Here is a 12,682-nt window from a genome sequence, read left to right on the forward strand (position 1 = left end):
GTTTTTGTTTTGACGATCGGCCAAACCGTTTCTTTGTAATTTGCATAAAAGTCTGATTTTTTTCATTCTCGTTTCAGCTCACAATCTTGAACTGATTTTTAAAATTTAAAAACTGTTCGAAAGATAATGATTGGGAATCGTGTTGATTAGTTTTTGGTACAGACCATTTCTTTGGAATTAAATGTTGATTTTTTTGTCAATTTGGATGAAACTTCGTATAACCTTAGATCTTGCATTCTGAAATAGCATACTAAAATATTATAGGACTACGATAAGTGGTTGATATATAAAAATTCATCAAAGTTTAGAATTTGCTCCCGATTAAGCATCAAGATCTATGGAATATGTTGATTATGTGATTCGCAGGTAGCTACTGATCACCGTTGACGAGAACTCAATTCTGCTATTTGGATATACTGATATCAACGAGTTCCAATATCTTTTTTTTATTATTTGTGAATTACAATATGTCGTTCTTATACAACATTCAGTAATTTTGATGGTTTATTACGTTAATACATAATTTTTTTATTGTGTATTTTCTCCAGTTTAGTTGTCTTAACAATATATTTTCTATATACAATTTATTTCTTTTTTCCCAGGTAACTTCGTACTGTTATGGCGCCGCGGGGCTTCGGTCCTCACAGCGTCCACCTTAATGGTGACTCGCGATCCGCGTTTTCGCCTTGTCGACGGTTACAATTTACAAATCGGCGACGTGAGACCCCAGGATGCTGGTGATTACATGTGTCAAATTAGTGATCAGGATAATCGAGACCAGGTTCACACTGTCGAGATATTAGGTAAGTGATTATATATTTATAAATGATTTATAAAGTTTATTCGTGTTTGAATTGTTATTGGTTGACTGGCTATGTCTCGTAATTTATATTATTTATAATATTTATTCATGTTTGAATTATTATTGGTTGATCGACCATGTCTCGTAATTTGAATGAATAATACGATACGAATTTTTTCAATTGGTATGGAAATGCAAAATAGGACTCTCGAAATGCTGAAAAATTAGACGAAAATATCGGAATCTGTTTTTTTTAAATATGAATACTAATTAATTATGATGCTTTTCACAAATCTACTTTTAACTCAAACCGTTGTTTATGAGTTACAGAGAAATTTTAGTTAAAGTATTTCTTGAAAAAAAAAATAGGTTTTTAATAATCTTGGATGTGTTTTTTTTCTGAAAAAAAATATTAGAACTTACATCTAGCTAGTGGACTATAATGGCTCATAATTAAACTTTATCAGATATTTGCCCGATTAGTGAATATAGTGAGAAATTTCATTACAAAAGTTTCTTGAAAAATAATAGATTTTAATAACCTTGGATCTCTGTTTTTTTTTCTAAAAAAAATTAAGTTCATGTAACTAGAATGCGGATTTTAAGAGCTCATAATTAAACTTTAGCAGATATTTGCTCGATTAGTGAATATGCTGTGTAATTTTTAGCACTTTCACTTAAAAAAAATCGAGAACCTCTGGAGTCATGCTATATTTTGGTTTATTAGCGATTAATTCACCAATAGTTAAAAACATTGAAATAAATGGTAATTATCCATATTTTTCGCTAAATGGCAATTTATCTACTTTGTGTTTGAAGTTTCTACCTGCTTCGGTTGCCAAAAAATTTTCGATCTATTCGGATGCCAATTATGTTTTTTTTCGATGATTTCTGAACATTTTAGATCCTCACGACATTTAAATGCCATCTGAAAGTCTTTACTTAAAACTTTGTGGATAAAATTTAACAAATCTAATATTCAGTCCGGAAACCCTTGTCAATTAGATGCGTATATTATGCTAAACTTTAGAATTAGATTTAAAAAATTTGTTCATTGGCTAATACCAAACCAAAAAAATACTACTCAATTTGTAGATTATCCTAATTATTATCTCCTATTATTTTTATCATCTCGTTTTTCATCTCGCTTAATGCGAAATAATTATCTTCTTCCTAATATAACATCTTCAAAATCCTGTGACACCGGTATATATCCTAATTTTCACTTTTTATTTCGCTAATCTAATTTTAGTTTGATGTTTAGATTGAGAACTCTGAGATCTAATTATAACTTGCCATTGTAAATTCCATTACGAAGTTAGAATAAATTAAAAGTTTTTGTATGAGCTCTCTCTCGCAAAACGTATTATTCTATTCCGGAAAGAAATTCAATTTGAAAATATAAACATATCAAAGGACGAATATAATAATGGAATAACATAAGACGTAGGTATAATGATTTTTATATTGTGTAATGGGCATGGACACACATTCTCATAAATATGGTCCTTAAGGAGCTTTTTATTCTTGGTAAATTTAGAAAAATACTTTGATCTATATTTCCGAATGTAAGTATATTATTTCTGCAACATGTGATTCTATGATTATAGGTCTAGACACTTTTCGCGGCAAAAACAAAAATATTTTCAAATTTTTTATTCTCATAAGAATTCCGTCTGCTTAAACCAATTTAAAGAAAAGTGTTTCCATCTAGATGGATCAACGTTTTACATTAATTAAAAACTCTTCAAAGTTTTGAGTCAATATAAAAAATAACTGATGATCAGATATAATTAAATTCGCATCGTTATCACAACACTTTTTCGACGGCAGATAATGAATGCGCAGCAAGCGAGAGCGCGGCAACTTCAAAGATTTAATTAAGTAAAAATGCTCATTAAGTTTTTCTGCAGGGCGTACTTTAAGTTCATGCATTTCATTCTTTTCACTAAGAAAAGTAATATTGCAAATAATTCGCGTTATTGACAGTGCGAATTACAAAGAACTTCTGGAATTTGATTCGTTTATTAAATGTTTTGCAATATTACATTTATAATAAGTCTCACAATTAGTAAAATTGTGAATTTAATTGAACAAGTTGGAAAAATACATACAACTCTAAATTTTTACGCCCTTTTACCACAATTCCCTAAGTCTTAGGAAATCTTATTATCAGTTTGATGAATGATATTTCGATTATGAATTAGGGATTTGGGGTAGAAAGCCACATTATAAAAATATTAAAACTAAAAGAAAATTGATCTAAAAATATAAAAAATGTTAGGTAGGTACGGACAACCTTTGACAATTAACTTTCCGTAGGGTAGTTATAGTAATGGGCCAAAAATTGAAAATGAAAATTTTTGCATTTCTCGACGTTTTGTAGGTTTCTGAACATTTTGGCATACCTCAGAAAAAATGGATGTGTTTCTAAAAATGTAAAATCTTCTGACTATTGTTAAAGATTTTGAAAATTACAGATATTAATATAACATGAAATTCTTTCTCAAACTTGCTCGGGTGGTGAAGTTATCTGGAAAATTTTGTGTGATCCTCGAGAAGGCTTTTGTTATTTTTTTAATGAGCGTTTTTAGTTTATCGCTTATTGTGTTATCTGTATTTTAAATGAATATACTGAAATGAGTTTCCACTGAATGTATTTACACATACAATAATTTCAGTAGATCAGATTTAATACAGAAACTTCAGTCTGGCTTTACACGACCAGTTCTGGACTTTTTTTTATAAACCTATAAATAACACATATTATGAAGTGTACGTATGATAAATATCTCAGTCAATTTCCGTATATCTACCAAACATGTTCTACATTTCCTTCCAATAATGTTTACTCGAAACTGTATTGAATAACATGAAACAATATCGAAAGTAGGTATTAAGTTATCACAGATTCCCGTCAAGATATCAATGTTTGAATTATGGATCTTTACGTGGAATTTTTTATAGAATCGCCATCTATAATATATCAGAAAGGCTTTGGTCCCGATTCATTCTGGTTCACAGTCTGTGAATATGAATAATTTATCAGGCGACGCTTTTAACGTAATTAAATGCGAACGAAATTAAATATGTGCGGCCGGATCGGCGGCAGTGGTGTATTTTAATGATTTATATCGGCCGTTCTGTTTTTTATGTGATTTATTAGATGGATAATTAAATTTACAGCAGACTTTTTACATCGAGGAAGTTATGAGATATCGAGCTTAGATATTTCTTTCGCATTATGTTTGTCCCAGTTTTGTTATTTTAGCGACAAAGCTCGCCAGAAGAGGCGGCAAAAGTTTTATTTGTTTTAGGGTGCGACGAAGGTAAATTCGAACGTAATTTATGGATCACGGATAAAGTAAATAGATGGTCAATGCGCCAAAATCTCGACAAATTCAGATTTTGTACCAACTGGGAAATCTGTATATTCAAGGTACCAGTTTAGGATTGTTCTAGATAGTTAAATTATGTCTCACTTTTATTTTTAATATTTTCGTTTTTTTTTAAATTACTAAAAATGTAATTTGGGGATGAGCGCAATTCAAACTAAAGGGGAGTCTATATAGTTGAGTCTGTGAAGGCCCATCTCCTTATCAATAGGAATCGATTGCTTTTTGAATTTTCAAATCGGTTCATTCATACGCCCGAAATCTTCGACGAAAATTGTCCCCACACATACACAGACACACACACATCAATTTTTTCTGAAGTATGCCAAAATGCTCAGAAACCTCTGAAACGTAAAAAGATGCAAAAAAGATGACGAGCGCAGATCACACTAAAGAGAAGGCTATGAAGTAGTCTTTGTAAAAATTTAAAGAAAATCGATCCAGTAGAAGTTGAGAAATCGTGAGTATCGTATCGAAAAATACAGTTTTGAGAAAAACGCGTTTAAAGTTTTGGAGAAGGAAACAGCGGTATCTCTGAAAATAATTCGAAATTTGAAAAATCTTCTTGGACACATATTTTTGAATAGTTAAACTTCTCAGAAGAAAAACTAGACCAGAGAATACTTTAGCTAAACTTACCATTTTAGACCATAGAGTTGTTGACGTATACCAGTAATTCCTAAAGTGGTTCATATGGACGCCAAGGTGTTTATGACAACTTCAAGATCCATGATGCATCTTGTTAATATAAATTTTTTATTATTATTTCAAAGTTAATTAATAAATGTTTAAAGTTGTATTTGTATCTTTATATTAAATATTTGATACAAAACGATATTTCAAATAGATATTTATCAAAAAATTAATATCGGCTAAACAAGTTTGGGAATATTTGACCTAAACAAACATCTTAAATATTTTAGGCATACAAAAAATGATCAGTGCTGCGTTTCTGGCAAAGTCAAACTCCTTTCTAGAGATGTAAGATTTATCTTCCCTTAAGAAGCGTTCCTGAAAAACTGTTTTCACCGATTTGATTCTTTCTTCTTCGTTTCTGAAACGTTTAAAATGTGACACCAAAAGCAAATGGGCAAGTTTCGAAGCCTCTCATAGAGAACGACTAACTTTTGCTGAAGCACGAGTCACACTACGAACTACTCTAAACTTCCAAGTTGCTCTGCTCACGTAGAATTATACGCTGGGATGCATACGCGGATAATCTTTCAAGTCGCATTGTATATTCAAAAGCAGCCAAGACTATTTTGGACGCACAAAAAGTAGACTTGTTTGAAATTTAATGTGGAATCAAGGAAAGTGTGAACAACACATTGCTGCATGTGATATTTACTAAAGTTAACCAACAGAGGCAGGAGGAGGAGGACATATTTTTGAGGCAACAATGGGAAAGGCAAATCTGGGGAAAGTTTTGTTTCTCGTGGTAGATATTTTTTTGGTTCAGTTTGATTTGTTAGGTTTCTCCTTTGGATTAGTGGTAAAAGACATTTAGACTTTACCCAAAATTCTGAAACACTGGTGTACAAATTTTGTTTCACGTGCTTGGTATTTTTTGGTTCAGTTGGAAAGGAAAGTGTGAACAACACATTCCTGCACATGATATTTACTAAAGTTAACCAGCAGAGGCAGAAGTTGGGAGGAGGACATATTTTTGAGGCAACATTGGGTAACGCAAAACTGGTGTGTTTTGTTTCACGTGGTTGATATTTTTTGGTTCAGTTTGATTTGTTAGGTTTCTCCTTGAGTCAGTGGTAAGACATTTAGAGTTTACCCAAAATTCTTAAACACTTGAAAATATTGATCAAAAATATGGTTCCAATTGCCTATCTTAAATACAAAATGTATTTATTATCATATTCTGAACTTTCTTTCCCCTCTGTATATGTGTATCATATTTTTCCCTATGCCCAGCAGTAAATCAAAGTAATCGTTCGTATTTTGTCTTGTGCATTTTTTCTCTTTTAATAATAACGGCACTCAAGTTGAAAAAGACCGAGAGTTTTCCATTCAATGTCTTCAACGCTTGGAGGAGTCCGTGAATTTTACTGTCACATGGACTAGATTACAACATTATGTCAAACTGCTTTTTTCACTTGAAAGAAAATTGTAGGTTGACTAGGAAAAAAGTTTTGTCAGAAGTTTGAAATATAGGGTAAATAATAGCAAATATAAATATGGTTTGAAAGTGATAATTAAATATTTTTAAAAATATTGTTTGTAACGACGATCGTTGGTGTGGCAGAAGACAGTATATCGAGCGACTTGTAATGGATAACATGACTTGTAATGCTAATTTAGGTTTTCATATTTTAAATTTTAAATTATAACACACTGATGATGAGACAAACCTAGTCTCGAAACGTTTGTGAAAATTGTTATTTAATAAATTAGTGCAAAATAGAATATTGTTTGTTCATATTTCCAAATTGATATAATATATATATATATATATATATATATATATATTTGTAAATTCGTATGATTATTATTATTATAATTATTATTTGCAAGTGATTATTAAATGATTTAAAATATCCTCGAGTATTGATGTTTCCCATATTTGTTTCCATTCAAGATGCAATAATGTCTATTTTAATAAGATTTTCCAATTATATATGCATATATATATATATATATATATATATATATATATATATATATATATATATATATATGTATGCGATGTGTATATGTATATATGTATATAATCGAAAAGGATTTATTTTTCCGATACTTCAAGATATCGGAATTACACTCACATCGTTTACATTTTAGACGATTTATGTTTGTGTATATACAAGAATCTATTTTGCGGTTCGCTGATTCTCGTTTCTATCAGAAACTTATATAAGATAGTCCAGAAACATGTTTAAAAATGTAATATAATATTGATTTTGAATTGACATTGAACAAAATTATGTTAGAACTGCCACTATTTTATAAATTTATGGCAAAAAATATGAAAGTCTTGGCAAAAAGTTAGTCACTTAGCAAATAATGAATATCTCGCGATTCGAATCAGATACTAAGAAAATTAATTATCAAACTCGGCCTATTTAATATTTTAATGGTTCAAGATCTTTCGATGTCTGGTAGCATTTTAAATAGCCTTATATTAGACGTCATGACTCTTACATTTTGACCATAATGTATTATTCTATTCCGTGCCGCCCGTAATCAAATTAATATGAGCACTTAATGCGACATTAAATATTCAACGAACGTATTTGTTTCTTAAGAAGTTTCTTCGAACAGAGAATGGCGCCTGAAAGGACTTGAAAATTAAAAGAAATTCTTCTCGAAATGGCGGAATACTTGTTAGACTTAAATTCCTCATAAATTGTGATGAAAGTTAAATTAAAATATTGAAGTACATTAAATTTGGAATTGGGTTTTGGTATAATATAATATAATACAATATAATGTGAACCAGGGTTTGATATAGCATTTATTAAAAATCTGTTCAATCTAACTATGAATGTATTTCGACTATCTTTTACCAATGTCTCTAGCAGAATCGCATTAGAGTTTCGACATATAAAAAATCACTCTATATCCTCCCCCCACCCCATCTTCTAGGCGAAATCGCCTAACCTCTAAACTTAAGTACCCGCCATTAGGAGTTTAGTAGCTTCCTGTTCCGGTCCAGCGGAACCGTAGAGCGTTCTATTCGACAAAAGAGAATAGTTGACACAATGAAACAGATAATCTGCCATTATCAAGGACCCGGAGAATGTAGGTTAAATATGCCTATGTGTATGGGTCTGAAATCTCTATTGACTTGTAAGGAACTTTTCACACTTGGACGGGGGAGATAGAATTATTAGACCATAAACAGAATTTAGAAACGTCTTTTGGTAAACAGATATATTAGTGAAACTAGAGACTCGTGCAAATCCAATCTAATCCAGTAGTTGCACATCCTACTAACGCAACATGATACAATACTGAAAATATTTTAAATAGTTTTATATGGTCATTGAATTAAGTGCAAACTAACCAGATGTTTTTTTGATTATCCAAGGCCTTGTGGAAATGTATTAATTTATAATAGGTTTTTTTTTTCTAACTGAAGAAATAAATATTATAAAATATTGTTTACAAAAATACCTAAATATCATGACACATCGTTTTATTATTTTTTAAATTCATGGCTGATTTGAGTCACAGTCAAGGCTGATCGCCACATTACTTACTATGTAGCGTTGACGTCATTCCTATCCGGAGGTGATCGGAAACACGTTGTATTTAATTGTGTAAATACTGAAGAGTGTAGGAGAGTTGTAGATATTGCGTCGTTTCATGCATATGATACTATTGCTGTCTGGATCGCTGGTCTTGGCATACTGGATAGGTAGTCCAGTAGAAGACCAGTGTGCAGAGCTAGTTGATGTTTTCGCGATCACCCGAGTCCTAGGCATACAGGGAAACAGGCTGAAGAAAGACCAGTGGTCAGGGCTAATAAATGTTCTTGTAGTAACTATAAATTTACAGAGCCGCAATGACTTATCTTCTGATCTGTTGGCTAACTCGATCGTTACTTATATATCTTTATCAGATATAATTTAGATAACACTTTTTCTCTACATTAATTTGAAATAGATTACTTGCCAATAATGAACATGTCATAGATTAGACTAGCAAAATATTTTATTATTGCAATATCCATTATTATCTATTATCCGTGTTTCGTGTAAAATAAGCCCAAGGGTCTATATTGACTTAGGTCCTCTAACCATTCGCAAAAGCACGGCTGAGCTTCTTGTTGACACGTACCTTTGAGCGATTCGCGCGTGGGCAAACTCGATTGCGTAGGATGGCCGATTTCTGTTGAAATTTTTGTTAATTACCTAGACTTTTGATTGATCACTGATTGATGACGAGCTGAAAGGGTAATATAAATATTGTCAAGTTTGGAAATTATACAGGAAAGATTATTCGCAAATATTTTTGTTGGTAGATTTATGTGCTTTAAAATTTATCAAGGGATAAAAATGCTCATGCATTTTTGATTTTTTCCTGTTTGTTTTTAAAATATCAGTTACATAAATTTGTTATTCTAATGCACGTAATAAAAACATCAATGTTATAAATACATCATACCGAGTACATCCAATCTAATACACTAAGCTGAGCAAAAAGGGAAATAAAGATCGAAAACACGCTGCTATAAACAACATACATTATGCCATAAATAATGGAGAGAGGTTACGAAAAGGCACTTATCACTGAAGCCATAATATATGTAACATATATACGATTATTACCGATATATACGTACGTAGGTACAAATACTCGAAGGCTAAGCCTTTTGGGTTCATATCTCGTTATATGCAGATTGATTTTGGAGCACCCGCTTTGAGTTGATACCGTGTTCGGGGCTCGCAAACTTCCTTGGGAATGAATTTCGTATGTACATAGGGACGTGGAGCATGAGTGATCGGTTTATTTTATCTGTTTCAATTAACGGACTAAATTGCCACATTTGGGACTTCCAGTGAATTTACTGGGATAGACTAGATTCATTAGTTACAAAGTAATATTATAAATAATAACTTGTGTCCGAAATCTAATGCAAGAAATCTAGCTTGAAACAGAGGATTTTTGCTGTTTGATTTACTTTTCAACTATAATTTCAAGTAGAAATTGATATGTCGCCTGACAACTGGATCGAGGTGAGATTGTGTCACAAAACTGGACCACAGAGAAAAAAAATTCATCCTACGGGAAGTTAAAAAAAAAAATGCAACAAAAAATATGATTTAAGCCATCGAATTCTTATTTCTTTAAATTATCCTATTACAAAGGTTCACCATTAAGATTATCCAAATCCACCATTATCATCAGTCCTAATTAAAATTTGCATTTAAATTCGGTTTTAATTAAAATCGTGCAAAATCTTCAAAACGTCGCCTTATCCGTGGAAGCATTCACCTGGTCCCCATCTCCCAAAGTCTTGAGATCCGAACTATTTGCGAAAGACATGTCTCTCTATGGAATATTTTGCTCGTTGGAAGGAACGCACAGGCGCGTGCGATTCACGTACATATGTGCCTGTCATGTAAATAAAGCCATCGAGGCAAGGTGTCTGAATACGAAACAAGCCGTGAACCGAAACGTGCTCGATTCTCTAAATGTCTCTGAGAAGCAAAAGTAAAGCCATCGGGCTATAAACATTGAGAGGAATAGGTTACGGACATGAGCCAATAATCTTTGGAATATTGTAAAATTTCAGGAGTCGATTATTGAATAAGAAGTCAGAAGTGGGATACCGAGAACTTTCGAAAATTATTAACACCTAAACGTAATTGCTAACTTTTTTTTATTTGCATAGTTTTATTGTCAATCAAAATAATATACTTTTTTTAAGACAATGTGCTGTAATGTTAATGCATTTGAGAGATTATTTTCTAAGATATATCTCTTTTTTAATTTTTGACATTTTATTTGAGATCGTAAGGCCATTTTTTCTTCAATCTTTGTGTGGGATATTACTCGCTTAATTCTTTTAAATATATGTTCGGGTGACCTGGTAGTTTTTCCTGGTATTTTTTGCTCCTTTCCTTTATCATTTCATCAATAGTTTTTATTTTTAGGTTTTTATGTAGGGTGTCATTTGTAACATACCAGGGTGCGTTCACAATGCATCTTAAAATCATCGATTACGCTACTTGCATTTTTTTATATTTGAATTGCTTGCGCGCGCCCATAGCTCAATGCCGTATGTTCAGATTGGGATAATTATTATATTATATAAATAGGATTATTATATTATATAAAAGGAGTTTGTTTAATTGGTAACTTTTGATCCAAATTTAACAATTACATTTACTATCTCATAGTCAATTATCATTCGATTTGATTCTCTTATTCTAGTCAGCTGGTATTCGTAATTTCCACATCAATTTTATTCTATTTATCTATTATTTTCCAACGAATTTCTATTACATGGCAACATCCGACGGGTACAGCATTGGTGTATTTTCTGTTCGAAAAATACAAACAACGCGGCGCATATATTTTTTATGTCGGAACGACCTAGTAAATTCTATTCCACATATAGCAGGTCAGTTTTGTTGTTTGCTAATTCCAAAATAAATGTTCGAACCGTGAGCTTCGATTGATGGTGGAAAGCTTATTTCACACTGATAAAGTTATTGTAAATGTTAGATAGAATATTTGTATTCTAGTCATGTTGATAACATTTCTATAGAGAAGTATCATTTTGTTGCAATTCTTGGCTTACTATAAACGTACGAAATTTAAGCTGATTTGATTTAATTTAGATAGGAATATCATCAAATTAAAGATTTTAGACATGTACTTTCAAATAAACAACAATTTTCGTATTATTTAGTATTAAAAATTTCTGTATTTCTCATTTTTGATAATAGATTTAGAAATCTATTATCATTGATGCAATATAACTATAAGCTGCATAATTTGCAATTGTTTATCAAAAATAATTTTCACGATTGTTTCTCGTAAATATTTGTTTTTGATTCTAGAAATTTTCTGAAATATTTTTCTCAATACTTTTCTAATTATTTTCATAAGGGCACACATATACAAATAGAATGATAAACAGATAGACAGGTGATCGGGTAGATGAAAATAAATTTTAGAGAGATAGGTACTCAGGCGGACAGGTCAACAGGTGACAGGTAAATGATTATATATATATATATATATATATATATATATCGGAAGTTAATGCAACTTGCCTCAAGGCTTGATATTTACAATTAATTACTTTTTGTTTCATGTTTATGCAATGCATGTATATGATATAGTTGATTTTTTTAAAAAAAAAGTGTAAATTTTTACAGCTGTTCATGTTCTTCCAAAAATATAGCTTCTGCAAATATATAACCATATTTTTTGGTACAAAATATATAAGCCCCAATATAGTACATAAATTTAACTATCCTCTCTAGCGAATTCACATCCACCATCGAACAAACACTATTATTTACATTCCGTCCGAATAGTGTAATTCGATAACGGGTTAATGCTTTTAATACTATTTAGAATGCATAAACAGCAAAATTATACTACAGCAACAGCAGATATATACGGTATTAAATTTTTGCGGCTGCAATTTCGTACTAATTCGAATAGCGCAGATCCGCGAGCTGATGTAGCGCAACAACAAACTAAATGAACCGCGGCACAATGCTGCTGCTGCCCCATCGTGCCGCCAGAAATCGCATTATTTACATTCGCTGAATCGCTCACGTAGGACATGGGTGAAATGGCTATTTCTGAAACTAAAAAACATTATTTTTAAAAATGTCTAGTACAGCACCAACAAGGCCTATGAAAGAATCCACACGTTCACACAAACATTTTTTTCATTAATTCGAGGAATAAAATTGATCAATAATCAATAAAAGTTTATAAAAGATTATAATCAAAACAATAGGTATTTTTTTAAAGATTATTACAAATATATAAACCTAATCGAGTC

The 12,682-nt window shown here is 31.4% G+C and overlaps 1 protein-coding gene across 4 annotated transcripts in view; it reads left to right on the forward strand.

Annotated features, from left to right (window-relative positions):
- The window catches only part of LOC113382858 (lachesin-like), a 589,134-nt gene that overhangs the window by 348,947 nt on the left and 227,505 nt on the right, over positions 1-12,682 (forward strand). For all 4 annotated transcript variants that reach the window (XM_026621105.1, XM_026621106.1, XM_026621107.1 and 1 more), the window contains exon 5: positions 603-803. In XM_026621105.1, coding sequence (XP_026476890.1) covers positions 603-803 — 201 coding nt within the window. The remainder of the gene's footprint in view (positions 1-602; positions 804-12,682) is intronic.

Source organism: Ctenocephalides felis, unplaced genomic scaffold (assembly GCF_003426905.1).
Source record: "Ctenocephalides felis isolate EL2017-DRISC unplaced genomic scaffold, ASM342690v1 CF-g0.4_SCAFFOLD_03570, whole genome shotgun sequence".
NCBI lineage: Eukaryota > Metazoa > Arthropoda > Insecta > Siphonaptera > Pulicidae > Ctenocephalides > Ctenocephalides felis.